This window comes from Hydractinia symbiolongicarpus, chromosome 10, assembly GCF_029227915.1.
Source record: "Hydractinia symbiolongicarpus strain clone_291-10 chromosome 10, HSymV2.1, whole genome shotgun sequence".
Lineage (NCBI taxonomy): Eukaryota > Metazoa > Cnidaria > Hydrozoa > Anthoathecata > Hydractiniidae > Hydractinia > Hydractinia symbiolongicarpus.
In genome coordinates this window covers 20,772,894-20,800,034 of record NC_079884.1, presented here as the reverse complement: position 1 = coordinate 20,800,034, position 27,141 = coordinate 20,772,894, and the positions used below count along the sequence as shown (strand labels likewise).

The following is a 27,141-nucleotide window of genomic DNA, read 5'->3' as shown; positions in this document are numbered from 1 at the left end:
CTAAATTAAATTATCTGTATTTGTATAACGCCGATGCCTTTAGAGACCGTTCGCTTAGACTGATTACAGTAGAGATCAGCCTCGAAACCAAACCATCGCGCCCTCTGGTCGAGCGCTCGTGGATTGTTCGTACTTGTACCATATAGGGCAAATTGGGCTAAACTAAGCCACAAACTGTGTGACATCGTTCGACCTTGTATTAAGTCAAACTAGGTGTAGAACAATACCAATGATTTTCCGTCATGTGATTAACGAATGCTACTGGTTTGTTTTGGCGTGAGTAGTGTTTCAACAAGTAAGTGCCATTCACTTTCGTTTTTAAATGAATTGCATCCGGTCCTACCTGTAATGTTCTGTTATGATTAGTAATACATTAACCTTCATATTTTTCTTGTCCACAGACGCCAGTATTTTCTGAGCAGATAATATGAAATGAAATATACTAAAAAAGTCCATATTGTTAGCTTATAGCTAGCATGCAAATAAAACCTAGATAGCCTAATCAACATAATAATTATTTGTTTGTAGCTACAGCTATTGTTCGCAATCTATTTCTATCAGAATGAGTAGATACAACACGTTAGGTATGCGTAGATTACAGAGATTTTTAGGGAATGGGTAGGAATGAAGGTGCCTCCTTCATGCTTCGTCATATGCACAAATATATAATGCATATCCAGAGCGTCAGGATATGCATTATAGGCGTCTTCATGCCCTGAGCATCAGGTACGTGAGACAGATGAGATGCACTGAGCGTCAGATGCATCGACATTTCCTGAGTGTCAGGCACATGCTAATTATGGTGTTTTCTTCCCTACCCTAAGCATCAGGTGTACCAGAGATGCCTTGAGCGTCAGGGGCTTCATCATGACCTGAGCGTCAAGCGCATCGACATGTCCTGACCGTCAGGCACATGCCAATTACTGGTGATTTTATTCTACAATGTTTCTACAATGACTTGTATCAACAGATTACTTGCGTAAACAACTTACAAAGGATGCCCAACACACCCAAATTTTCCCATATTGTAAAAGGAACAACAAGAGAAAAAAATATTGCTATAATTCTCCAATTTGACGTGATACAATGTAATAACACAATAATAACTTCACATATGTAACTGACACTGCCATACGTTATTGACCAACACTCACAGCTGATATTATACAGTCATTAAAATATTGAATTTGAATAGAGAAACTGTTAACGTTAAATGATATCAAGACTAATTTAATATGTCAAAAATTGCACTGAACACACTAAAGAACCCTCACATTCCATAGCCTAGTGATCTTATTAACATTGGCAATATTAGTACACCAGTTTTCTAAAACATTGTAACTAGACAATTTCCTAAAACAGTCACTAGACCAACTTTTTTAGTACCGTATTTTCTGGTATATAACCCTCGGGTTATAAGTTAATTTTTACAACTTCCACTGGTGGTGGGGGTTATAATGTGGTGCAGGTAATGTGATAAGTTTTATATTATCTGTCTTTTATTGTGAAATTTAAAGTTTATACATTCATTGAAGAAAATGGTACCAACGGGATAAAGTGCGTACATTATTATAACTGCATGCGCAATTGCTTTAAATTTCTATTGCTAATATTACGAGCTCTCTCTCTGAAACACTATTCTGAAGATCATTTTTCTTTTGTGTTGAATGTAATTCTAATCTATTTTTATCTTTGCATTCACATTGAGCACATTGAAATGATTTGCTTCTGGTAATAGAGCAATATAGCAGTTATTCCTGTTAAAAATATAAAAAAATGTTAAAATTAAAGTATAGATAATAATTATCTTTTTTTATCGCTATCGGGCAACAGGTGTCCACTCAAAATATCAAAAATAAATGTAAAATACAATTGATAAGAGACACGCAACTATCTCCTCCTCATTGCCGTCGTTCATTTTAACATGCACACTGTGATTGCTGGGATATAAATAGATAACAGAATTCTATAAACATTAGAAAAGAACGTTCCAGACATTGCTGTTACAGACAATCCGTGATAATTATTATGTTGTTTACTTTTATGCCAAAAAAACTTAAATATATACATAGAAAACAGAGATTTTACTTTAGATTTATAACCTGATAGCATGAGGGTTTTTTTATTGGTTTGTTTGTTTAAACAAACCAGTTTGTTTGTTGCATGAAGTAAGAGTTATTATTGGATGAAACTAATGTTTACAAATAAAAGGAAAACAGCATTGTCAAATTAATTTTAATTCATTATTATTTTGGCAATCGGAGACGAGGAAGTTAAGACTGAGAGGGTCGCTAGTTCAGACACTCGGCTCTTGTGTTTGGGGTTCACGAGTTTAAACATCTCCCACTTGCCTCCATCATGAAAAAAACAGAACACACGCACATGTTTCTAAAATGATTAGGGTAAGTAAAAATATGCTAAATTTTTTTCTTAACACGATGCGGGTTATGCAAAGGTGCGGCTGAGTAAAACACATTGTTTGAAATTTTATGCGGGTTATACGAAGGTGCGGACTATCTGATAGCATCTAGTTTATAACTCCCTAAAATAGCGAGGTTATACGATGTGCGGATTATATACCGGAAAATATGGTAGTGTGTTCAAGTTAGCACTGCATTTTAGAAATACATTAAGCATAGGATCATAGAAGCTAAGAGATCGCCGTAGATCGTTTAAAAATCATTAACACGGCATCATAGAAGCAAAAGGATCGCCGTAGATCGTTTAAAAATCATGAAAACGGTATCGTAGAAGCTAAGAGATCGCTGTAGATCGTTTGAAAATCATGAAAACGAGATCGTAGAAAGTGAAAAGATCGCTGTAGATTGTGTAAATTGAACCTACAAATACGCAATTTTGCTAGTTTTTTCAAAGAAGTAAACCTCATATTTTACTTCTTTTATTTCTGGTTTCGTTTACAGTTTGTATCATTTCCTTTCGTGTTTTAAAAAAATTTCATTTAATTCTTTTGTTTCTGGTTTCGTATTGAAATAATTATGCACAATTACGCCAGTACTTTTGAAGTTGTTTAAGTTCGTTTCATGTATTAAAAAGGTCGTATAAACTTCGTTTATATTTTTATTTTAAACGAAGCACTTTGTATGACATTCGTTTCACGAAATGAAGTACTTCTTAGTGTTCGTATGATTATACGAAAAAACGGTACAAACATTTTGAGACGATCCCTAAATAGACGCATGTTTAAACATCTAACTTTATGAAAACTCTTTTTTTCTGTACCCCCTTCTTTTGCTATGTAAATAAGTTTCTAAATGTTGGAAGATTATCTCTTCCTGTTCAAATTTCTTAAAATTTTCTAAAAGTTTTTGACTTTCTAAACCTAAGGTTTCTTATAGACTGGTTTCTTATAGACTGGTTTCTTATAAAAAAATGTGTACTACGCATAGTCTATACATAATTGGCACTGTGTTATGGCCATTAATAACACTGTCATATTGGACTCTAGCGAGATAAACTTACATGGTTTTATTTGACCATTGACACAAGAGAGGCATACGCCTCCCCTTTTACAAGAATAACTTCTTTAAGAACAACAGGGTGAAAATTGCCTAAATTGTAAAAATATCTTAAGAATTTGCTTAGAATAAAATTGTTAGTTAACCAAGAAATTAGGGAAATCAAAATGAGACTACCCTGATAAAACATCTTACTAAGATCTTACTAAGATCTTACTAAGAATCTTACCTAGATCTTACAATATTCTTGATAAGATCTTCCAAGATCTTGGCAAGAACGTGCAAGATCTTCCAAGATCTTCCAAGATTCTTACAAAGAATTGTGGTAAGATCTTACTACGATCTTTCTAAGATTCTTAAAAAGATCTTACAATATTCTTGGTAAGATCTTACAAGATCTTTGCAAAAAAGTGCAAGATCTTGTAAGATTTTACAAAATTCTTACTAAGAATTGTGTTAAGATCTTACAACATTGTTGATAAAATATATTTAAAATAAATTTTCAAAGATCTAACAAGTTCTTTCATTATTCTTTGTATGATCATACTGTACAAAATCTTACAGTTGCAGAGATTTTACGAATATCTTAGGGTTTTAATTAGAAATTAGAGAATCCTAAAAATTAATTTGTAACAAAAGCGTTGGACATTCTGATGATGACAAAAAATAGGATAAATGATATTCAACAACTATATTTTTTATGAATATATTATATACAAAGAAAGGAAAAAAATCATTCGTTGGAATGTTGAGTTTTTTTCTTTTTCTTATCCTGTCCCATCTGATTTACTGATGCTCGGCACATGCACCACATCTTTTCAAAGTCTTTGGATGGGTACATGACTTTTATTAGTTCTAAAATAATACAAATAAAATGTATTTAAGTTATATTTCTAATAGTTTTAAACTGAGTGTATATTTTTTATCATTGTTTTCTAACATTGAGCAAAATATCTACTTTTTTTTCATTTATAAGGAAATTGAGACTGAAATAAACTTGACTAAATTTAATTAAGTTAAATATTGTGAAGATGAAAAAATTAAAAGCATTTGATCAGAAAAAGAAAAAAAATGTAAATAATAATTGAGTGAAGTCCATTATTCACCTCCTTTGTTTCGATAAGCCCTAAAGAAATAAGGTATCGCCAATGATTTATTATTTTTAGAATGATTGCTATACCTTTCAACAAACCAACTTTGCGAACATCCAAAGTGATTTTTCCAGTTTTGGACTGTTTTTGTGGCTCGATGATGCCATTTAACAATTCCTCATCAGTCCACAATTTCTTGGCCAAATTTCGAGCGTATTTAGGATACTTATGTGGCACCCGAGGAACATCCAGCAGATTTGTGCCATCATCAAGTACCTAATAAAAACAAAGCCTTTATCAACTAAAAAATAGGTTAATTTTTTGGGTGTTTTTCTGGAGGATAAATAAATATATAAATTTCTTCATAATTGATGTACATACATTTTTTGTGACAAGAATTTATATGATGTAAGATAAGTGACATCAGTAATGTATAAAGATATATACACTTTAAAATTTATTGACATTCCGTATGTGTCGTAACGTCAGTAATAAATTTTAGCAACCTAAAAGCAACTTGCTGTGAAAAAACACACACATACATTTATACAAAATACTGGCTTTCACTAGTAGATCAAGCTGCAAAGATAATTTAAAACTAATGTATATACATATCTTGAAAGTATCAAAATTCTTATTAATTTAATAAATATTCTTTAATGGCTAAAGGCTTTCAGTATCTTGATAAGATTGTGAGAATTTTAGGTGACTAGAGTTTTATCAGATTTTCAAGAATCTTGATAAGATCTTGACAAGATATTAGCAATTTTGGTTACAAGAATTTATAAGATTTTTCGGGAATCTTGATAAGATCTTGATAAGTTTGTGATAAGATCTTGACAATTTTTGGTAACAAGAATTTATAAGATTTTTCAAGAATCTTGATAAGATCTTGATAAGATCTTGTAAGATATTATTGAATAAGATTTACTAAGTTTTCTTAAGATTCTTAACAAGATCTTACAAAGATCTTGCAGGATCTTGTCATAAGTAAGATCTTACAAGATCTTACAGGATCTTACAAGATCCTAATAAGATTTTATACCAGGGTAATCGTTAACCTGTTATATTTGGTTTGATTGATATCTCTGGGAGGAAAAAATATAAACATGCTGTAAATGCGTAACAGTATACTAAAAAATATGTGTGAGCAACTCATTCAAAAGAAACATATTCAGCTGTAGCGAAACTTTTTGCTGAAAAATAAGAATATGTTAAGAATACTTCACCTTCATATTTCGCCAAATCATAAGAATACTTCAACCTGAAGGTTATAGAGGTGTGCATGGAGGCTATGGATTTGGGAGCAGAAATAAGGAAGGGGAGAGATTGCTTGAGTTTGGAATGGCAACGGACATGGTGGTTTGCAACACATCATTCAGTAAGAGACAGAGTAGGCTGATAACATATGAGTCAGGTGGTTGTAAGACACAGATAGATTACTTTTTGGTTAGAAAGTCAGACAAGAAAGTGGTGAAGGACGTGAAAGTTATATCGGGGGAAGAGTGTGTTTCCCAGCATAGGTTGCTGGTTTGTGATATTATCTTGAAGAGTGTTAAAGAAGCCAAGGGAAAGTACAGGCCCCGTCGAAAAGTCTGGAAGCTGAAGGAAGAGATTGTAGCAAGACAATTTAGTGCAAAAGTTCAGCAGTTAGCCTACAATAGTCAATGTGATAGTGACAATGTTGAAAGTACTTGGACTACTTTGAAGAATTGTCTTCTAGAAGCTTCTGATGATACCTGTGGGTGGACGAAAGGACCAGCTAGACATAGACAGACCTGGTGGTGGAATAATGAGGTTGACCAGTGTATAAAGGAAAAGAGGAAACTTTGGAAAGAGTGGAAGTCAGGTGGTAGTAAAAATATTTACTTAGAAGCTAAGCGTCACGCTCGTACAGCAGTGTATAAGGCAAAATCAGAAGCAGAGAGAAACAGATTTGCAGATGTGTTAAGAAGGGAAGACCAGCGCAATGAGGTATTCAAGATAGCAAAGCAAATGAAGAAGACTAATCAAGATATTGTAGGTGAGAAGTGTATACGTAATGATGAAGGTGTTTTAGCTAGCACAGAGGAGGAGAAAAGGGTAGCTTGGAAGAATCATTATCAGAGGTTGCTTAACACTGAGTTTGATTGGGACGAGGATAATTTGTCTGATGATGATGTCGTAGAAGGGCCAGCTATGCAGATCAAGACAGAATGGGTAGTGGAGGCTATTAGGAAATTGAAGATTGGCAAGGCTGCAGGAGTATCAGGTATTGTTGCAGAGATGGTAAAAGCATCTGGATATATTGGAGTTGAGCTTATTACAAGTCTTGCTAACCAGATTATAAAGGATATTCCGAGTGAGTGGCAGTCGAGTGTAATAGTGAACTGTTTCAAGGGCAAGGGTGATGCATTAGAAAGGGGTAACTATAGAGGTTTGAAGTTAGTTGATCAAGTAATGAAAGTTATTGAAAGAGTGATTGATAAGTTACTTAGAGAAAGAATTGATATAGATAAGATGCAATTTGGTTTTGTTCCAGGGCGTGGCACTACAGATGCAATATTTTTACTCAGACAGCTTCAGGAAAAGTATTTAGGAAAGAGAAAGAATCTCTATTTTGCCTTTGTAGATTTTAGAGAAAGCTTTTGATAGAGTGCCACGTAAAGTTATTTGGTGGGCTATGAGAAAATTATGTGTGGATGAGTGGCTAGTTACGATGGTTCAGTCTATGTACAGCAATGCTAGAAGTCGTGTCAGGATTACAATTTACTTAGTGATGAATTTAGTGTAAATGTTGGTGTACATCAGGGTTCTGTACTTAGTCCTTTGTTGTTTATTCTAGTCTTAGAAGCGCTGTCGATGGAGTTCAGAACAGGTTGTCCATGGGAGTTATTGTATGCAGATGATTTGGTTCTCATAGCAGAGTCGATGGAAGAATTAGTTGAAAAGTTTGAGAAGTGGAAGAAAGGACTAGAAGAGAAAGGGCTGAAGGTAAACACAGCAAAGTCTAAAGTCATGATAAGTAGCATTGCAGCCAAGTGTGACCTTGTAGTTGGAAAGTGGCCTTGTGGAGTTTGCAGGAAAGGGGTTGGTAGTAACTCAATTTTTTGTCAGACTTGCAAGCATTGGGTACATAAGAAGTGCAGTAGCATTAGTGGAAGGTTAAGAGCTGACATACAGTTTGTATGCAAGCGTTGCAAAGGTGAGATTATAGAGAATGAAGTATTTCCAGCTTTAATGATGTACAACAGTGGCTCGTTGGAGATAGTTAAGAACTTCTGTTACTTAGGTGATATGTTGGACAGTGAAGGGGGTGTTGGAAGAAGTGTTACTTGCAGGATAGGTTCTGCTTGGAAAAAGTTTAGAGAGTTACTTCCTTTATTGACTAGCAGAGTCCTGTCAATTGAGGTAAAAGGAAGGTTGTATGAGGCCTGTGTAAGAAGTGTTATGTTGTACGGTAGTGAGACATGGGCAGTGAAGCAGGAAGATCTTGACCTTTTAGAAAGGAATGATATGAGAATGGTTAGGTGGATGTGTAATGCCAGTCTGAGAGACAGAAAGAGTTCAGATGAGCTAAGAAGCAGGCTAAGTCTCCGTAGAATTAAAGATGTTGCACTTGGAAAGAATGGAGGAGGATAATTGGGTAAGAAAGTGTAGAGACTTGATAGTTCCTGGGGCAAAGCCCAGAGGCAGACCGAGGAAGACTTGGCAGGAGGTTATAAGGACAGACTTGATAGAGAGGAAGTTAAGTTTAGATCTAACACAGTCTAGATCAGATTGGAAGAGGGTCATTAATATACCCCGTCCAACCCATGCTAGCATGGAAAACGGACGTTAAGCCGAGAATGATGATGATGATGATGATGAACGAAAAACACTACTCTTATAAAAAAAAGTGTGTATCAAAGAAAGTTAATTTCCTGAAGTGGAAATAAAGGGGTTGACGATATATAGCAGAATTTTTTGTATGCCGGAAACCAGAGCTATACGTTAATCTGGTGTTTGCTACAAGCGCTGAATTTAAGTTAAATTCTAATCTACCAGTTCTGACATTGCTGGAGTGGTATGGGTAGCTCATCTGCTGCTGGACACAACTCTTCAGTCACAAGTCTAATTTTACACTCTAATTATAAACAGGAGATTGACAATTGCTGAACCATATCATTCCATCTTTTTGTCGCACGACTTATTATCAAAAAATTGTTTGTAAATTTAGCTTCTGTTTATTCCTTGTACTTGTATATACTACAAGCTTATATTTAGACTGAAGATGGCATTAGAGTTGGTTAAAACACGCCTATACCAATTAAAGAAATATGAATTTTTATATTTATAATGCAATGAACGTCACAAGACAAACAGAAGAATTGCCTAATCTAACAATTTTGTTAAAGTAAGCACCAAAGGAATGCCAACATGATAAAATGTTTAATATACATCTTTTTTCTTTTAAGGAACCCTTCTTGTCAATATGGATGTTTCCCAATATAGACTTCCTGTAAATGGAAAGCCTAACCATATTTATACCTTCGCATCTAGAACCGTGTTAAAAAAAAATTTATTTCCTGATTTCCATACACTCAGTGATCTAATTTATATAATTGTGACAAAATTGTGTAATGATTGCAAAACAAAAGGTGTATTTACTTTTCTCACAACGAGTGAATGTTATAAGTCATAGCAAAAGCATGATAAAGTGCTGCCTTAATTTTGAAGAAAACCTACTTGCAACCATGGATGTTTGCTAATCTATATTATAATACCTGTATACGTCTGTCTGTCTGTCTGTCACGCAAAATGGTAGCTAGCGCAAGTAGCGAGACGCACTTGATGGGGTATAGAAAGGACAGGTGAACCCGTAGATTTTTTAACGGGCTAACGACTAGTACAAATAGAATTACAAGAAAAGCCTGTCTAGTTTTATACCACCCATTACTCAGCATCTAGGGACCTGTCAAAAATGTTATTTCCTGATTTTCAAACACTCACTAAATCTGTTCAAATTCAAAAAATGTCATGTATCTAGATACAAGAGTAGCCTAATCTGACACAAAATTTGCATTCTACATCAATGTTAATGTTGCCTTAATTATTGTTTAGATTAAGTCATCTTGGGAGCTAAACTCCTTTTTAAGAGGCTTTTCGACTTAGAACCCATCATAATGGCAGCATCTTTGACCTGTTTGGAGATACTCATTTTTGTGAGAATTGTGTCTTTTGTGTTCCTTAACAATGTTTTAATGTTTCTTGCATGTTTCTTAAGTTTTGCGATATTTTAACCCAAGTATCTTATAAATTTTTATATAAGCAATTGAAATTCTAAAACAAGGCTTAAGGATGCTTATGAAAAATATGATCAGGCCCAAAATTTACGCTTTCCAATATATAGATGGAAGGATGATGACTAGATAGATAGATTTGTCTTCCCAACTGCTCATAACTGCAAGGTACATCTGAAGAACTTGTGTAGTGTGGGTGTTGGGTTCTTATATATGCAACTAATAATAATCAAGACCTGGGTAGGGTCCAGTATAAGCAAGTGAGACTAAAACCCCTGGCAACCTTAAGATCAGGTCTATAGGTAGAAACCTCCCTCACCGTGCGAGGCTCTACATGACATTCTCAATGACTAAGGTAAACCTGATGTATACAAACCACAATGCTAAAGAACTGTACTTCTGTCACCACAATTAACATGAGCAAAACTGATGTTGTGTGGGTAAAGGGGTGACCTAAGAAACAACGACTTCATCGGACGCACAGGCCTTGTTTCTTATACCGCTTTCTGCTCAGGTAGTGAAATTGATCCATGATAGAATCAAAACAACCCAACCTGACGTAAGCAGTCGGTCATTATGAAGGGTCTTGAATACCTCTATATAATTCTTGGTATGTTTGTTGGCCATGCTTAACAGATTTGATAAGTGATTGATAACAAACCATGTGCAATAATTAGCAAGTTGAATAAGAAAAGGAAAAAAATGTGCTGTCACGTTGCTAAAAAAACTAAGTCTCATGATTTTATGGGTAAATATAATTAGTAGATGAAAGGTACTTGCAAAGGTGAGATTTTAATTGGTTGAGAGCATCACTGTGCCTCAGGTAAGTGACTTAATGTACAGTTTGTGAGTAACAAATATAAAACAGAGGGCATAAGGCAGAGGGTCTGCGCTGGAGACGTGAAACATGCGGGCCTAGGGGTAATCTGGATGAATAGAAAACTAGTCTGACGACTGACCTAGCATGTATGTACAGTGCAAACAGTCCGTAAAATGTGCACAAGGGTAGAGTCTTCACTATAAAGGGGTAATGGAAATGGTGAAGGTACTCGTACATAAATAATGGTAGATATAGTACTCAAAGTAAGTTTGTTAGCTTAGGGTTTTTAAGAAGTTCTCACGTTATGCAATTTCATTGATAAATCATCATCATTCTCAGTCTATTTTCCATGCTAGCATGGGTTGAACAGGGTATTCTAGTGTAAGGTTACTGTAAAGAATTTTTTTTAGGTTTTTTGCAAAAAATTCATCATCCCTTTTTTCTAGAAAAAAGCTTTTTCAGAGATCCTTCGTGTCTTCGAAGAAATATGTGCAAAATGAGTTTAGCATTTTATTAACATTATGTATGATATGGAACTCCCGTATAAAAATATGCATAATATTTTTTAGATAGTTTACTTTCACCATTGATATATACATAAATGTAGTCGTATAAAAAGTCATTAAAAAAACTCAAGTTAAGGAGTATGCATATGAGCTGCCCCTTGTAACCCTGACTTCTGTCTATTAATAGTTCTGAACGCGTGCACGAATATTCAGCATAAAGAAAAGGTTAACCCTTCCATAATTTTTCTGCATCCTTAGTTCACACATTTTCATAACACCTACGAAAATTTTGAAAAACAAATATCTCCTTAGTAAATTTTGGCATACATGCCTTTACGTTTGTGGTCTCTTTTTCCAAAAGCTTCCTATTGGCTCATTGAAATTCTTTGTAATGAAAAGCTGAATAAATTATGCACAAAAGGTCCCCGGATTTTTTTTGTATAAATTACTTATAAGCGAATTATTACGACAGAAAAAAAAATATGCATTTTTTTTAATAATTATATATAATTACAAATAATTTCATAACAACGTTATTAGAAAAAAAAAGGAACTTTTTTAATTTTAATTTATGCTGAATATAATGGTGCAAATACGAGAAGAAGAGGAAGCCATTTTAAAAGGTACAGTGAAAAAAAAATGGTGTGTGTTTATTTAATTATATTTTCTTTTTCGAAAATTAACATCTCACGAAAATAACACCATCAAATAAGTCTTTCATCAAGCAGAAAAAAATTATAAAAAATATAAAATTATTAATAAATTATAAGGGTTTTTCTGAGACTACTCATCAAGTAAGTTTTTTCCTGTACAGTAACCTTAAGCAGTTTTTTTCTCTATCTTATTTTTGCAATTCACTACTATATCATCCCCTTCTTTTATGACAGATTAAATAAAGACTTTCTTTTATATTTAGATGTAAACCGTTTGCAATGGCTGTACCTTTTAAATTGGCTCTTTGCATTTGTTCCTTCACATTTTTTATGTACTATGGGTCTTCACAAGTCATACCTCAGGATTCCGTCTGGATAAAAGAAAATGATCTTATTAAAGGATTTGTAAATTCCTTTCAAACATTTGGGACCAAAAAGCAGCTTGACAAAGATAATTTTATGGAATATCTCACAGGTTTTAAGGAAGTAGACCAATTTCGGAGAAACTTAAACAACTTGAAGTTATCACAGAAGTGTGAGAGTTCCTTATTAGACCTTTTTACACCTGCATTGAAGTTTATACAAGCAAATGATACAAAGGGATTGATCCAGTGGTTTCTCACTAAATCAGAGCTTCATTACTGTAAGATTTTCAAGATTTTTTTAATTTCTTTATTTTTGTCCTTATATTGTCTTTTCTCTCTTTTTATATATATATATATTTATTTTAAGTTGAAGGAAACACAAGGTTTGAAATGATATTGGATTTATATTATAGAGCTTGAAAAGTTGGTTAACCAGTCTTTTTAAATTTTTTAAAAAGCTCTTTTTGTTCTAAAGATATTTACATTTAAAGAATTTCACATTTAAGCGCTAATGTAGGTCCAACATCATTTTATACCTCGGGTTCCCTTTAAAACTGAACCTTTACTGCCTAATAGCTCTTACTGCTTTGGTATTTTCCCAGTATTAAATGTTAAAATATGGAAAAATTGCATCAGTATCGTGGTTGTTGGGAGTTAAAGGTTAAAACATGTTAATTCGTGAGCAGGTATAGAAAAGCATAAACCTTATAAATCATTCTTTTTTTCTCCGAAATCTTTTGAGTAGCTTAAACATGACTTTTATGACAGACAGATTAAGTAATACTATTTCTGTTTATTTACGCCAAGGATATGTGCAATTAATAACAATTATTGCATTTTTAGAAGGATTGGAATTTCCTTAATTCCAGTTACATCTTAGCACTTGTGTGCCCTCGAGTTGTTAAAAACTTTAATGAAAACTGTACTTATGGCGCATTCACGCATATTGTTTTGTACAGTCTTGAAAGTTGTGCTTTGTGATTTCCACACCCTAAAAAGCATGATTATCTGTTTCTGCAGTTTGTAATTTGTTGACGATGTTGTTAGTAATTGTAATAATGACTTACTGTTGTTAGTCCAGTAACTTTAATAATTAATACAACACAACTCAATCAACTAATCCAACACAAGTTCGATAAATAAGTCAGCACAGCAAATTAAGCCTCAGGAATATGTAATATTAACAATGTTTTTTTCTCACAGAGATTAGTCATTGATTGAAGCTTAAAAATGTCTGAAAAGGGATACAAACAGAAGGTTTAAAAAGTTAAAAATAGTTTTTTTAGAGCTGCAACCATGACTTATTACCACCTGCTCTTTTTATTTTGGCCTTTTTGAACAATAAGTTTGCCTGTGTTCTACAAAAGCTTGTCAGCTATGCACAATAAGTCAGCCATAAGCACAAACTTGGTAAGGCAACAGCAAAATTTGTAATTAAGTTTTTTCATTTCATTTTTATTGTGAGTGAATGTACATTCACTTGTTTTAACATTTTGTTTAGATATTGATGCATGGGCAAAACCTCCAAGTAGATTATTTGTTGGAAACATAGCTTGGTTGGGAGCATATGATGAATGTAAACAAATTAGCGGCTCTCACTATTGCTTAGCTAATACTCGTGTGCTAAATATTGTAAGTTTCGTTCAGTGTTAAAATTTCCAGGTTAAGATGAAAAAATTTTTCAATATATATACCATTTTTTTTTTGTTGATATATGCAATGAAGCTACAATCACAATGACAGGATCAATTGTTTAAAGACGAACTAACCAACTCCTTGTAAAAAAACATTCTTACATATAACGAAAAAATATGCTGTCAAAATTTTTACATTTTTGTATTTTTTTAAATCAAAATTTTGTCCCTGAGAAGCATAAATTTCGCTAACAGTCGCTGTCATTATCAAACAGATATCCTGGTTTGCATATATTCTATTGATTTGCGGTGGCATATGATGGCAGTGGAATAAGGCCAAGGCATTTATGAACTTCTGAAATTGATTAAAAGAAATGTATAAAATATCGTGACTATATTGACTGTTTTTATTAACTTTTCACAATATTACTTGGAGTTTTTTCTATTAAAAGCAAATTTACATGGTGTTATTTAACCATTTCGACCTTTTAAACCAAGCTTAAATAAGATATTAACATGGAGTGTATTTTTCCATATATATAAAAGATTTGTGCACTTGTTCTGAAAACATCATTTTTGCTTTGTTTTTATTTTGTTTGGTTATTAAAATTTTTTTATTTACATTTGCGTCCGTTAATACATCACACATGCATCATTAGTTCCTTTTTAAGAAAAGCCTTAATATTTTTATCTGGTCCACTGGTCACAAAAGGAACAGGGGGCTGTTCTTTTTGTGATTTGTTTTTCTGTATTAAATGATAAATTTGTGTATGTATCCAATTTCCAGTATATTGTGTATTTAGCCAAAAATTCACGGTTATTTTGGAACATGTACACCAAAAATATGTTCAGCAAACGATGTTCATCGTTTATTACAATATATTCAACCATGTATGTATTAATTTTTTTATATTTTATTTTTGGAAAAAATTTTGATAATGTTAAATAATTCTGAGAAGCTTGAGTGTTTTGTTTGGTTATTTGTGATTGCATTGAAAAATTTTGAGAACAAGCATTGTCGTTCTTTTTAGTTGCAACCTATTCTGTGTTTTGGAAGTAAACATTATAAATTGAAAACCAAACAGTATTGAGTATGATCATTTTGAAGGATACAACAGATGGATATTTTCTTACTTCACACCATGATTCAATTGCAAATTATAAAACTGATTTATTTTTCCCCTTTTATTTATTTATTTAATACAATGCAGGCTTGTTTTTTTTAAAAGAGAATGCAGAAAATTGATTTAAAATGGGGTAGTTATTTGTATGCAAATCTTGGGCACAATCTAACGGGTGAATGTTTTAAAAAATTTTGAATACAACGTAAGTGCTGCTAAAACATCATAATGATACATTTGTTTCTAGTTTTTGTTGGTGTTATTGACTTTGGAGGAAGAAACGGCTCTGTGCCACTACCAATTAATTGTGATGATGACAGCAGCACTCTACCAGCTTCAACAATCGTGTTCATGTATGTTGTTTTAACAAAGTTTTACTTCAATACAGAAAATGCAATGTTGGATTACCTCTCCTTCATAAGATTTCTTAATTCTAACATGAAAAGTTCCTAAATACTGCCTTTGTGATGAATTAGAAGCCCAAATGTCTTAGATGTCTAATTTAAATTAATTACCAGTTATATTACAGTCTAAATTTTGCACATTTTTTCTGAACATTCTTTCGCCATACTTATTTACTTTCCTACTAAAGACACTTTAACTTCTTGTGACAGTAATTAATAAGGAGATCAATAAAATTTTTCTAACTTAATCTTTGTCTGATTTCATTTCCAACCAAACAGCTTTTGTAAATATTTCGTATGTAAACTTTTTCTTTCTTGTAAAGTGCACATGATGAATACCGCTCATGTTTTGTTCAGCATCCCATGTTTTAGTGTTGTCGCTCCTGTGTGTTAATGACTTTATCATATTTCTTCTAATTACATATTTTTAAATTCACTTTTGAACTCTACTCGTGTCTGGCAATGCAGACAAAAATATAATCTTATCATATTTGACACCTAAATATAACTAAAAACGACATAAATGTACCTTGCATATATTTTATATCCATAATTTATTTTTTATAAGCGCTTACCTTGCTTTTAAATCAAGTTTTCTGGTAACAGAAACTTTAAACTTTTCGGCCTAGCAAGCTAGCTATTTTCTTTTTAATTCTGCACAGAAACATGCCAAATGATTGCATAATAAAGACAGTTGAACAAACTACTTTAAAAATTTTTTAGAGGTGTTTATTACTCTTTATGACTATTTTTAGTATAGCTTTTTCAACAAACACAGTTCCTTGTGTTGTCCTTTGCTTCTCAATCAATAACTTCAATTTTACTGTAATGTATTATATATTTTACAGACCACGGCTTATTTTACTGCTGAAAAGAATAGCGAAAGATTATTTGTATTTCTCTCCTATGTAATTTATTTTTTCTTTGAAGTTACTAGAGATTTTTTCCTCTGTAAGGTTTGCACTTATTGCATTTCCTTTATACCTTATTGGAAGTACTGACTTCCAATGGGTCACTAATTTATTTATTTTTAATGCAGCATTGTTTAAAAATTATTATTTTCTAATAACGTGTGTATCAAGAAATTTCGTTGGGTTCTTAATAACGTATAAAAGAAATGCAATAAATGCAGAACTTTACACAGCAGAAGGAAATATGTAGTGAAGAAGAAATATCTATCTATATTTTGAAAGTACTATTAAAAAAGTAACAAATCATAAGAACATAATTTTTCAGCAACAAGTTGTCAATATTGTTGCAATAAAATGCATATTTTCTTAAACTTCAACCTTCGCAGTGATCTGGATATCACACAATGTTTTTATGACTTGCAAGGATGAAGAGAAGCGTCTCAATGACAAAGAGGGGATTCACATGTAAATATAGCATGCTTAATATTTATATAGGTCATGCTATAAATAATGCCAGTTTCGGTTAAACGCCAAGTAAAATAAGTCTATAGTCCTAAAGTTTTGTTACTTACTTTGTGTCCCCCTCCCCCCATAGACCTTAATTGAGCTTGTAGCCCCTTTAAGTTATTATTAGGGCGTCCTAGTGGATGGTTTTATTAGCAGGCAATATATCTTATTTAAGTTTTTGTAAGCTGTGAATAATATCATGGTAATTTATGTGTCTTGTTTAGTACACTAACCTGCTTTCTTGCTGGTTTGTGTTTTCTGGGCACCTTCATGGAGATACTTCAGGACTGCTTTACACCAGACCAACTAGTGCCTAGTCCTATACTTGTCAATGTTCCAGACGGTGAAAAAGAGGATGATAGCTCCATTCAGTACCAACGATTTGATTCCCACATTGAGCGAACAAGAGGTATATAGGAATTTTAAACTCTAATGTGGTGTGATAATACTTTCTATGTACATGTTTTTTTAAAGCAATAAAAATTTCAACCAAGGTTCAATGTTGGTTAATTTATGGGTTAATGGTGAGGCATTTTTAATATTTTCTTATTTAGGTTTTTATATCATAATTCATACTTTTTGTTTAATACACTTATTTGCTTTCTTGTTTCCCTTAAAAATTTGATTATTATATTTTCAGGCAACGCTGTGACGAACTTTCTTATCAGTTTTTCTGTTATAAAAAACACAAAAAGCATTCTCTCAACTCATGTACCAACTGGTGTTGTTGGCTCATTAAATGGTATACGTGCACTAAGCATGACTTGGGTCATCTTGGGACACATTTATTATTTTGGAGCCCTATCGAGTGTAGGTATGTACTTGTTTTCACTTTTTAAAGGGGCACTCCAGTGAAAAAAAATATTTTAAAAAAATGTTATTTTAATAAGACAATACATAAATATGTCAGAATAAACCTTTTACAATCGTTAAAAATCTTTATTTATACCTTAATCGCGCCTGTAAACATCTTCAATTTTAAATGAATTTGCAAGGCCGCGTAAAGTCAAGAGGACTAGGTCCGAATGAATAAGCATACGTCACATTGTGCAGAAAGTCCGTAAGCTCAGCAGCGCACCTTCTAAAAGTTTGTTTACTTACTGTTTACATTGTTCGTTGATAAGACGTCTTGTAATAATGACGAAGATTATAACTTAGAAAACATAGAATCTTCATGAAAAAGGCTTTACAAAGCTACAGCCACGCGACTTTGAACCTCTTGTGTCTCACAAGGGAGAAATTAATAATGATGCAAAGTGACGAGGTGTCTTTTACTGACTCAAAGTAACGCTCTTAGCAAAATATTTTCTTTTTAAAGAAATAAAAAATATATATAATCGCTTTTTTTAACATTCTTTTCGTCAAAAAACTTTATCATTTGCTTCAGTAAAAAAACTTTCTTACTTTACAAGCCAATTTATTTTATTTCACAATTCAGCAATATTTTTCCTCCGCACGAGCTTTTTTGCGCACAAATGCAAACAAATTTTATGTAACGTTAAAATTTTCGCCGTGATGTAGGACCATTCAAATGCGTGATCGAAAGATCGAATAATGTTCGGGTCGTGATAAGTTGGTAAAACAGGGATATTAATATTGTATAAATAAAAATCATTCTTATGATTATGGTAGGTCATAAATTTGTAGAAACTACTGATTTATAAGTGGTTGTTTTGACAAAGCTGTTTCATAAACTGCATTATCAGCATTACATGCAGCCTTATAAACAGTAACAAAGATTGAAGAAAATGGGTACATTTAGCCCCTGAAAATATTCGGCGTGTCCTTCCATCAAAAAAGCTTCTTTTTTGAAAAACAAAGAATAGAAACTTGAGCGCTACGAAAGATACATGTGTTACTAGAAAACATTTTTTGTCTATGTTTGTATTGGAAATTGGTATAATGTTCTTTTATTTAATATAAAAATGTACAAAACGTTACTTGGTTGTGTTCTGTGGATATAAGTACAAATAATGAAATGAGAAGAAATGAGAAACTTTGATCGCGTTCACGTGAAATGGCATTTTTACAAAGTGGCTATATTTTAATATGGAAGTTTATTTCCTGGAGATCTCTTTTAAAAGAACTATCTGTGAAGTGCGCTAACCAAATATAAAAACTTTGATCGCTTGGTAGATCACCTGCACTATGTATTTTGTTTAGCCATTTTTGAGTTCGTTCTTTTTCACAACAGACGGGATTCTGTGAAAACTTACTTTACGCTTCTCTAATTGATTGGTACATCGAAACGCAGAGCAACTAACCATTTTTTAAAGATTTAACCGTAAATTACATACAAAAAGCGATTTAATGTAAGCTATAGGTCTTAACATGAACGTTCTCTGCGCTCGCTTAAACTTTCTGCACGATGTGATGTCATTATTTATAATCGGGTCCAGTCCTAAATGAAATCGCGCCTGTCTGTTTTTTTTATGAGACAAAAATTGAATATGCGAAGGATTGTACAACAATTTTAAATAAAAACAAGTAAAGTAAGTTTTTTTGATTTCTTATGCTTTTCTGAGTACGTATATAACAAAAAAGAAAAAAGTGATTTTTACTGGAGTTCCCCTTTAAGTTATAATTACAAATAACTTGATTTTACAAATCAGAAAATCAAATCTGTAAAAACTTAAAATTCCATTCACCCCGTTCAGTTCAAAGATGTGATGTTTGCTATATGGAAAAAAGCATTCACCATGTTTCAAAAAAAACCGAACAAAAACCTTTTATACCATCTGCCTTAAGGGAACTATTGAATGTGGATAAAGAATTTCAAAGATATGGAAATTAATGTATTTAATTTTGTGTTATATCCCCAAACATGAATTCTGCATTTTTTTTAAACAAGCAGGAACATTTGCGATCTTTTATTTCACTTTCATCTTATTCCTAACTTGCTTGCAATCTTCCTGTAACTTTAGTATGAAATTCACTGCAGAAATAGATACAAAGCGATAGATTTTTAGAATTACTAATTTTTAATCCTTAATTCATCAATTTTATAAAAAATATATTAAATATGTTCTGCATTTCACACAATTAATAGAGTCCCATCCGCAATTTTGTGTCTGCAATCTTTACGTCTGCAAACAATTAGTTTTCATGAGGTATAGACAACTATTATTTCAAACCAGCGTTCGAGCTAGACAAGCATCACTATAGTTATCAAACATACTAAGAAAATTGGTTGAAGAATTTTCTGTTTTATATATGTTAAAAAAATCATAAAGTATATATTGTTATTTAATTATTTTTTCAGATAATATTACCATTGCTGAAAAAATTAGCCAGCGATTCTCCTTTCAAGCAATTGCAAATGCTTACGTATCTGTCGACAGTTTCTTTTTGCTCAGGTAAGTGGCAAAATGTTTCATTTCTTAAATGCTTCCCACAATCCTGCTGTAAGATGGTATTAAAATTGATTTTTTTTCATATTTAGTGGTATATTGGTGTCTTACATCACTTTGAAAAAGATGGACAACTGCAGTGGCAGACTCGGACTTCCAATGTTTTATATACACAGATTTGTCAGGTTTGCCTTTAACATCTATTTGTTGTTGGTTCATGAATCTCTCCACTAAAAGAAACACCAAAAACTATTTTCACAATAGTTGCTTTCTATTTTCGTCAGACTTTAATAAATTAACTACTTTGTGGGATAAAATTTTACAGAGGTAAACTGTTAGGGTTGTATCAAACTTCCTTTTTTTGATTTTGTGAGGACTTATTTTGCAGAAAAGGGTATATTAGATTTTTTAAATTTGTTTAATTTCCTATTCTTTAACATTAGTTTGATATCAAATTTCACGTCAAAGTTCTGATTGGTTTACTATATTCGATCCTTTAACCTTTTTTTATATAACATCACACATGGTACATTTTAATCAAAAACACGACTTTGAAAAAAAGTGGAATGTATACTTACACCATTTCTTTTCATATTTGTTGGTGAAAAATATTTTAGCAAGGATTTGATATTGGCGGTTAGGGCCAAAAATGTTGCCAATTCCATTTTTAAGCAACAAAAAAAACACTAATTTTTAACACCACCCCCTCCACTCCCCCATGGTTAAAACCTAAATTTAAATTTGGATTACAATAAAATACCCAGCTAATCAAGTTGCTCCTTTTTATCACAAATTGTTTTCATAAAATGAAAAATATAGTTTTTAGGGGATTGTTTACGGATGCCATGCCATTGTAAAAAATTGTAGGCATGAGGGGATACCTGGGCGAGGGAGGAAGAAATATATTTATCTATCCCTTATATTAATATTATATATATTTTTTTAGGCTGACGCCAAGCTACATGTTTGCCATATTCCTTTACAGTAGTTTTTACCCACATATAGTGAGCGGTCCATTAGGGATAATTGTAAAACATACCGAAGAACCAAACTGCAAGAAGTACTGGTGGACAAATTTACTTTATATAAATAATATCTATCCATCACATATGATGACTGAGGTAAGAAAATATTTCTATTTGACCCTCTATTTTTTTGTGATAACTTTTGAATTACACCAAATTTAATAAGCTCCATGAATATATATTTATTTTTGATATGACATCATACGTATAGTCATGGTGACATATCTGTGTACAAGTGGTATCAAAGAAAAAAAAATTTTTTTTTCTTTGATACCACTTGTTCTATGCGTTACTTGTAGGTTTTTTAAATATATTTATTTGTTTATGGGTTTATACCTTTTATTATATGTCTTAATTATATGTATATAATTATATTATTATTATATACATATATGTCTTTATTATATGTCTTGAATTAATTTTTTAAATTTATCATATATTCAATCTTTCCATTTTTTGTAATTCCATCATCGTCATTTTTTATCACAGTGATGTTCATGGCTTAGTAAACATGTGTACCAAGTTTCAAACAATACCATATGTCTTGGTGGCCTTATTTAGACTCCCCCCCCCCCCGACCTCTCAGACTCCCTAAATAGACCACCCTGAATAGGGTTAACCTAATTTACGGGCTAGGCTCCTTAACAAAATCGGTCATCATAAAGTCAGAGTAATATAGAATATGTTTTGAGACACCTGTGAATACGTAAAAAAAATTCTAATCTGTACATGTCACTTATTTGGCCTTGGTATTATGATTATTAGGCATAATAAACCTGCTACTCGTTGTTCTGCTCTGAAATGTAAGTTTTTAAAGGAACGAATTGAAGTAGTTACTACATCATAGCTGGAATAACGAAAACGCATTTGAATATTTCAACAAGAGAACCTGTTGTATTAGGACATATAGATTTTATTTATAGATTTATTATCATTATAGATTTTATTTTTTACCATAGTGTCTTGGATGGTCTTGGTATCTGGCAAATGATATGCAATTTTATGTTATTAGTCCGATATTTCTTTACGTTATGTATCGGTACGTTTCCTTCTCTGGCTGATTTTTAATTTCTCGAAGAAGTGGTTATGGTTCCCACACGACATTCTGATATGTTTGACTTATTTAGCCCAAAATGACCAAACTATTAGTGCCAGTTCCACCTTTGGCTGTTCTGTCTTTCTTTTGATATCACTGTGTAAATTAAAAATTTGACGTTATATTTTGATTTAATTTTCAACAACGTTACGTTTTTTTATTGGCGTAGTGCTATTTTGAAAAAAGGAAATGAAATGAATGTGTGAAGCAGTTTTCTAATGCGACATAGCCTTTTACTAGTAGAATTTATCATTTATTGGATTGAATTTATTGGACTCTGCAAGTTTTTTTATAGTTTCAAATTCCGTGGAGCACTGTTATCAACTGGAATCGGTATTTTGTTGTGCGTTGTTATAAACGGAGCTGTGATTGGCTCAAAGAATCTTCCCGCTTTAATCTCCGAATCGTTTTCACCCAAAGCTAGCCCAGAACAAAAGTAGGTGATAGTAAAATTTCTATTTTAAAGTTGCCAGCGAAACATATGATACGCCCAATACCTTCCTTTTTTTAATACAAAGAGTTTCAGAACAATTTAGCTGTTTTGCGAGAAATTCGTGATATGGGGAGCCTATATGCTATTTTAGTAGTCCACTGGAAGCGAGCCTTAATGTTTCGACCTAATTCTCAGGTCGTTTATAAAATCATTTCAGGTGAAGAGTTTGCCTATTTAAGGGTGCTTTAGGTAAAACTACTAATGTAATTCCATACTTATGAGACGTTCTCTCCGCATTTGAGGTATTTATATCGAGACATTCTTTTTTCCCTCTTTAGAAGTAAGACGGTAACATTTGCTGACGATGTTTACATCAAACCTCACACGCGAATTGCGCCCTATTTGGTTGGACTTTTACTTGGCTTTATTCTGTCGAGAAAAATCTACATCACTAGAAAACCACATGTTGTAAGTTGTTTGTATCGCATATTTGTGTTTCATCTTTCATATTTGCTAATACGCTAAGCTTTCTTAAGATGAAATATCTCTTTCTGTTTACCCCTTTTTGTTATCAGTTTTAGAATAATTTTTTCAAGACACATCTTCAACTTAATCCAACTGACAGTTTCTGTACTTTGATTTTAATGCAAGTTATGATATGTACCATATCCATGATATGTAGGAAGTGACTGGGTAGTCCTTCTTTTATAGAGCATTGCGATGTTCGGTTGGACAATTGCGTTTGGTATTGGAATGTCAGTCGTATATGGACCATATACTGTTTTTAAAACGGACGGTGATTCCTTTAACCGAACAGAGAACATATTTTATGGTACTTTTTCACGTTTGGCGTGGGCGTTGGCTTTAGGCTGGGTGATTTACGCGTGTCATAATAAAATGGGAGGTAAATATGTAGCACATTCATTTGCTATTCTTTTATGCCAACAGGCGGCGTTAACAGAAGGAGATGTACTAACGTTTGATACAAATTTAGTTGGTTTAAAAATGAATCGTGGTAGTCAGGATAGGTGGTGTTACAGCCGGATTTTTTAAAACAAAACGATGCCGAGTTGTGTATTCCTCCTTTAAAAAGAAAAAAGTACCAGTGATTAGAATTTTGCAGGCCTAAAGGCATTTTTTTTAAATAAAGTGATTTTCTTTTAAAGGTTGTTTTGATGGACAACAGCGTAATTTTAATTCATACACTACATAGAGCGAAAACGTCCAGGCGACAGAAGCTAGGCAAACATTCTCACGGGACTTTTTATAACGCCCAACTTTGTGTGGGGCAAACGCCAAATGAAAATTCCTGTTTTTTCAAAAGATGTACATTCGCAGCAATTACTGCTCTGTAAAAATTCAACGATTTGTAAGTGGCTTGTTCAAATACTGTTGAAAGTAACACGACAACACGTCTTTGTTTCAGGTATCATAAATCGTTTTCTTTCATGGAAAGCATGGATTCCTTTAGCACGATTAACTTACGGAGCATATCTTCTTCATCCAATTATTTTGTTATTCTACTATAATTCACAGGAGAATCCATTTCACTTCCAAGATACCACTACGGTACGAAGTTTTAGTTTAATTAATTGTTATTTCGGACAACGTTAATATTACTGTAATTCACTTGTTACTGAGTGTTCTTTTTTTATTAGATATTCCTCTACATTTCGGTAGTGGTGATGTCGTATTTGTGTTCTTTTATAATGGCGCTACTCATTGACACACCAGTATATAATGTAGAAAGAAGTTTGACGAAATATTTTGCAAAGAGGAACGAGAATGTGATATGAAATCTCAAAAAAACGACGTGGAAAAAAAACTAGGGTATGTAGACGTGATGCGCAATAGTATGTCACTACCAAACCTGTACACACGTGTGGACGAGTGTCGAGTTTGATGAAATTGTAACATTCTAAAGCAGTTAATTAAGTTTGTGTAAAATTTATTGGTATGAATGATGTTGGATAAGCATTCCTAAAGCACTATTGATATATTTGGTTTTAGTTTTGTTTTTGTTTTTTTTTGCAATTACGAGATGTGAAAAGTTTTGTTTCCGTTACTAAAAGACGGTGGGAATTTGCATATTTTTACAAAGGTTGATTGAAACATTTTGGAAATTTAAAAATAATCTTTTTTTTTTTTTGTTAATACTTTTAATATAGATTTTTATCAAGATAAATTTCATTTTTGTTAGGAAATTAGGAAAAATGGCCAAAAATGATGATGTCAGCATTTGTTCTTCCGAAATTCAATATACGATAGTGTTTCGCATTGGTGTTTTTTTAATCTCTCAAATTAATGCCTACCTTGGAACTCAAAAATTACCGTAATCAGATTTAAGAAAATCGCAATCAGCTTGTTTTAACGTGTTATTAACGCGTTGCGTCATTATAAGCTGACCTGTTAAATATCGTCATTTCTCTGTTTATACCCGTTTCTGTTAAATGTTATTTTCACGAAGAGTGAATTGTTAATTAACCTATATTTTACTACTTTGTAAATACGCAAATTTTATTATAAGCACCTAAATTTTATCACGAATGTTGTGGTTTATACTTTTGTAAGAAATATCATTTTTTTCGGCGAATACTTGTTCTGTCTGCTTCGGTTTTTTTCTTCAAGACATTTCGCTATGTTTACATTTAAAATAGGCGGTTTTCATTTTTTTGTGTTTCCGTGGGATACATTATTTAATTTCAAGTTTTTCAAGTTCAAGAAGCAAAGGTAACAGTCAAGGCTGGCAAAATGTAAAAGCAAACAAAATACAGCTACATTTAAAATTATAATGTTAAAGAACTTTTTAGTACTGGTGTACCATTTTCCTTAGCTGATTTATTTAACCTTGCAGAGTTCTCAGACAAATATCTATATGATGTGTTTTTCATTTTCACAACTTTTAAGAAGTATATTTCTAGAGGTACACTTTTAGGAGTAGCATCCATCCTCGTTAAATCATTTAGGTAATTTCATCGTAATTTCATTTAAAGTTTTTTCTGTCGCTTTGGACTAAAAGACTTCTTCATACGCGAGACAACGCGTAAAGCCATTTTGATTGGTTAAAGTCAAAAACGCAATCAAAATGTTGCAGGAGGTGTTTACACCATAAAAATTATATTTCCGGGTGCAAGCGCCTGAGAAATGCTCGTATCCTCAACGACCAAACCTTTGTAGTTTGGGTCGCCTATAATTTCCTGTCAAAAGTGCAATTATGTTATTGGTAAAAGGTAAAAGGTAAAAAAAGTTTTTCCCTGATTTCTCGAAAAAGGTAAATTTTAGCAGAAACACCGCTGCAGCTCTTTCATCGTCAGTATGACCACTATATTATAAAAGAAGAACGGTATTTCCAGCACCCCGGGTTCAAAAGATATAGACTATAAACAATGGTTCATTGTTAGCGATAGTCTATGTAAGCTATACTGCATCCTAGTTAGGATGTCACGTCACGTGATACATCCTATTTAAGCGGATATTTTTAAAACTTCAAGTTTACCGGATCTCCGGGGTGCTACGAAAAAACTAATGTATTGGAGATGTTTATATGCACGTAAATATTGGATTTATTCAGTTACATAGATGCTAAAACTCAGGTAAATGTGTGTTTTAGACGATCAAAGTTTTGTACATCTTATCATACATCCTAATTAACAGCTTAATTAACAGGATTTCCCTGACTGTTAAAAAGCCTACACCCTGGAGGTAGCTAGCTATATGTGTATGTAATGTAAGTAGCTGCAGTATCTTATATATTAATTCCCTTGCGTGACTAAAACTGTGAGTCCACGACACGGAAATCACGGGTCACTTTTCTATGACGTGGCCGTACGCTAAAATTTAACTAAAAAGATTAGGGATGTACTTCATAGAAATCGCACATAAGGTGTAAATATATAACCCGCTGCTAATAACGATATAAATATATATACCCTTATGCCAAAAAACTCTATGTTAGCATATATATATAGGTATCGCTACATATGAAACGGTATTAGATATTCACAAAGCATACGGACTGTTAAATGAAGTTCCTAGCATAAAACGGAAATTGTGTTTACGAAAAAGATGGCTGTTCTTTTTGAGTATTCTCTACTCTTTCATTCAAAATAAATCTTTAAAAAAAACATTTGAAGAAGAGCATGGTTTTATAAATTAATCATAGCAAGGTTCTGTAAGGTTTTTTCATGTTTTATTTTCAGTTTTGATTATATTATTGTTGCCAGACATGTTTTATAGCTAGCATCATAAAAAGCCAACCACCACTAACAACTAGCTAACTAGCTAGCTAGGAGTATATATATATATATGTAGCCATGTTCTTTATACCTAGCAAAGTCTCCAGTTTATATTTAAGTGACTAGCTATTAGCTGCTGTAGCTAGCTAATGCTAGCTTTAAACTAAAGATTCCCAGTATATATATTCCCACAACACATCAAACGTTATTAACCCTGAAAATTTTAAACATTTTCCTGGGTTTTTTTTGGTTT

The 27,141-nt window shown here is 32.7% G+C and overlaps 1 protein-coding gene and 1 long non-coding RNA gene across 2 annotated transcripts; one reads left to right on the top strand and one right to left on the bottom strand.

Moving 5' to 3' along the window:
- Positions 1 to 142: 142 nt before the first annotated feature.
- LOC130613290 (nose resistant to fluoxetine protein 6-like) lies at positions 143 to 25,261 on the top strand. The gene is made up of 16 exons (XM_057434641.1): positions 143 to 295; positions 12,071 to 12,450; positions 13,674 to 13,804; positions 14,610 to 14,697; positions 15,175 to 15,280; positions 16,974 to 17,158; positions 17,390 to 17,563; positions 20,012 to 20,105; positions 20,192 to 20,284; positions 21,046 to 21,220; positions 22,084 to 22,163; positions 22,516 to 22,656; positions 22,992 to 23,121; positions 23,365 to 23,557; positions 24,080 to 24,222; positions 24,312 to 25,261. Exons 2-16 carry the CDS (start codon positions 12,087 to 12,089, stop codon positions 24,447 to 24,449), a joined length of 2,235 nt encoding a protein of 744 aa, XP_057290624.1. The 5' UTR covers positions 143 to 295; positions 12,071 to 12,086; the 3' UTR covers positions 24,450 to 25,261.
- LOC130613292 (uncharacterized) lies at positions 4,158 to 5,433 on the bottom strand. Its single transcript, XR_008975641.1, has 2 exons — positions 4,657 to 5,433; positions 4,158 to 4,331 (listed from the first exon to the last, which is right to left on the bottom strand). It is a non-coding gene; the product is annotated as an uncharacterized LOC130613292 (long non-coding RNA).
- Positions 25,262 to 27,141: the final 1,880 nt, after the last annotated feature.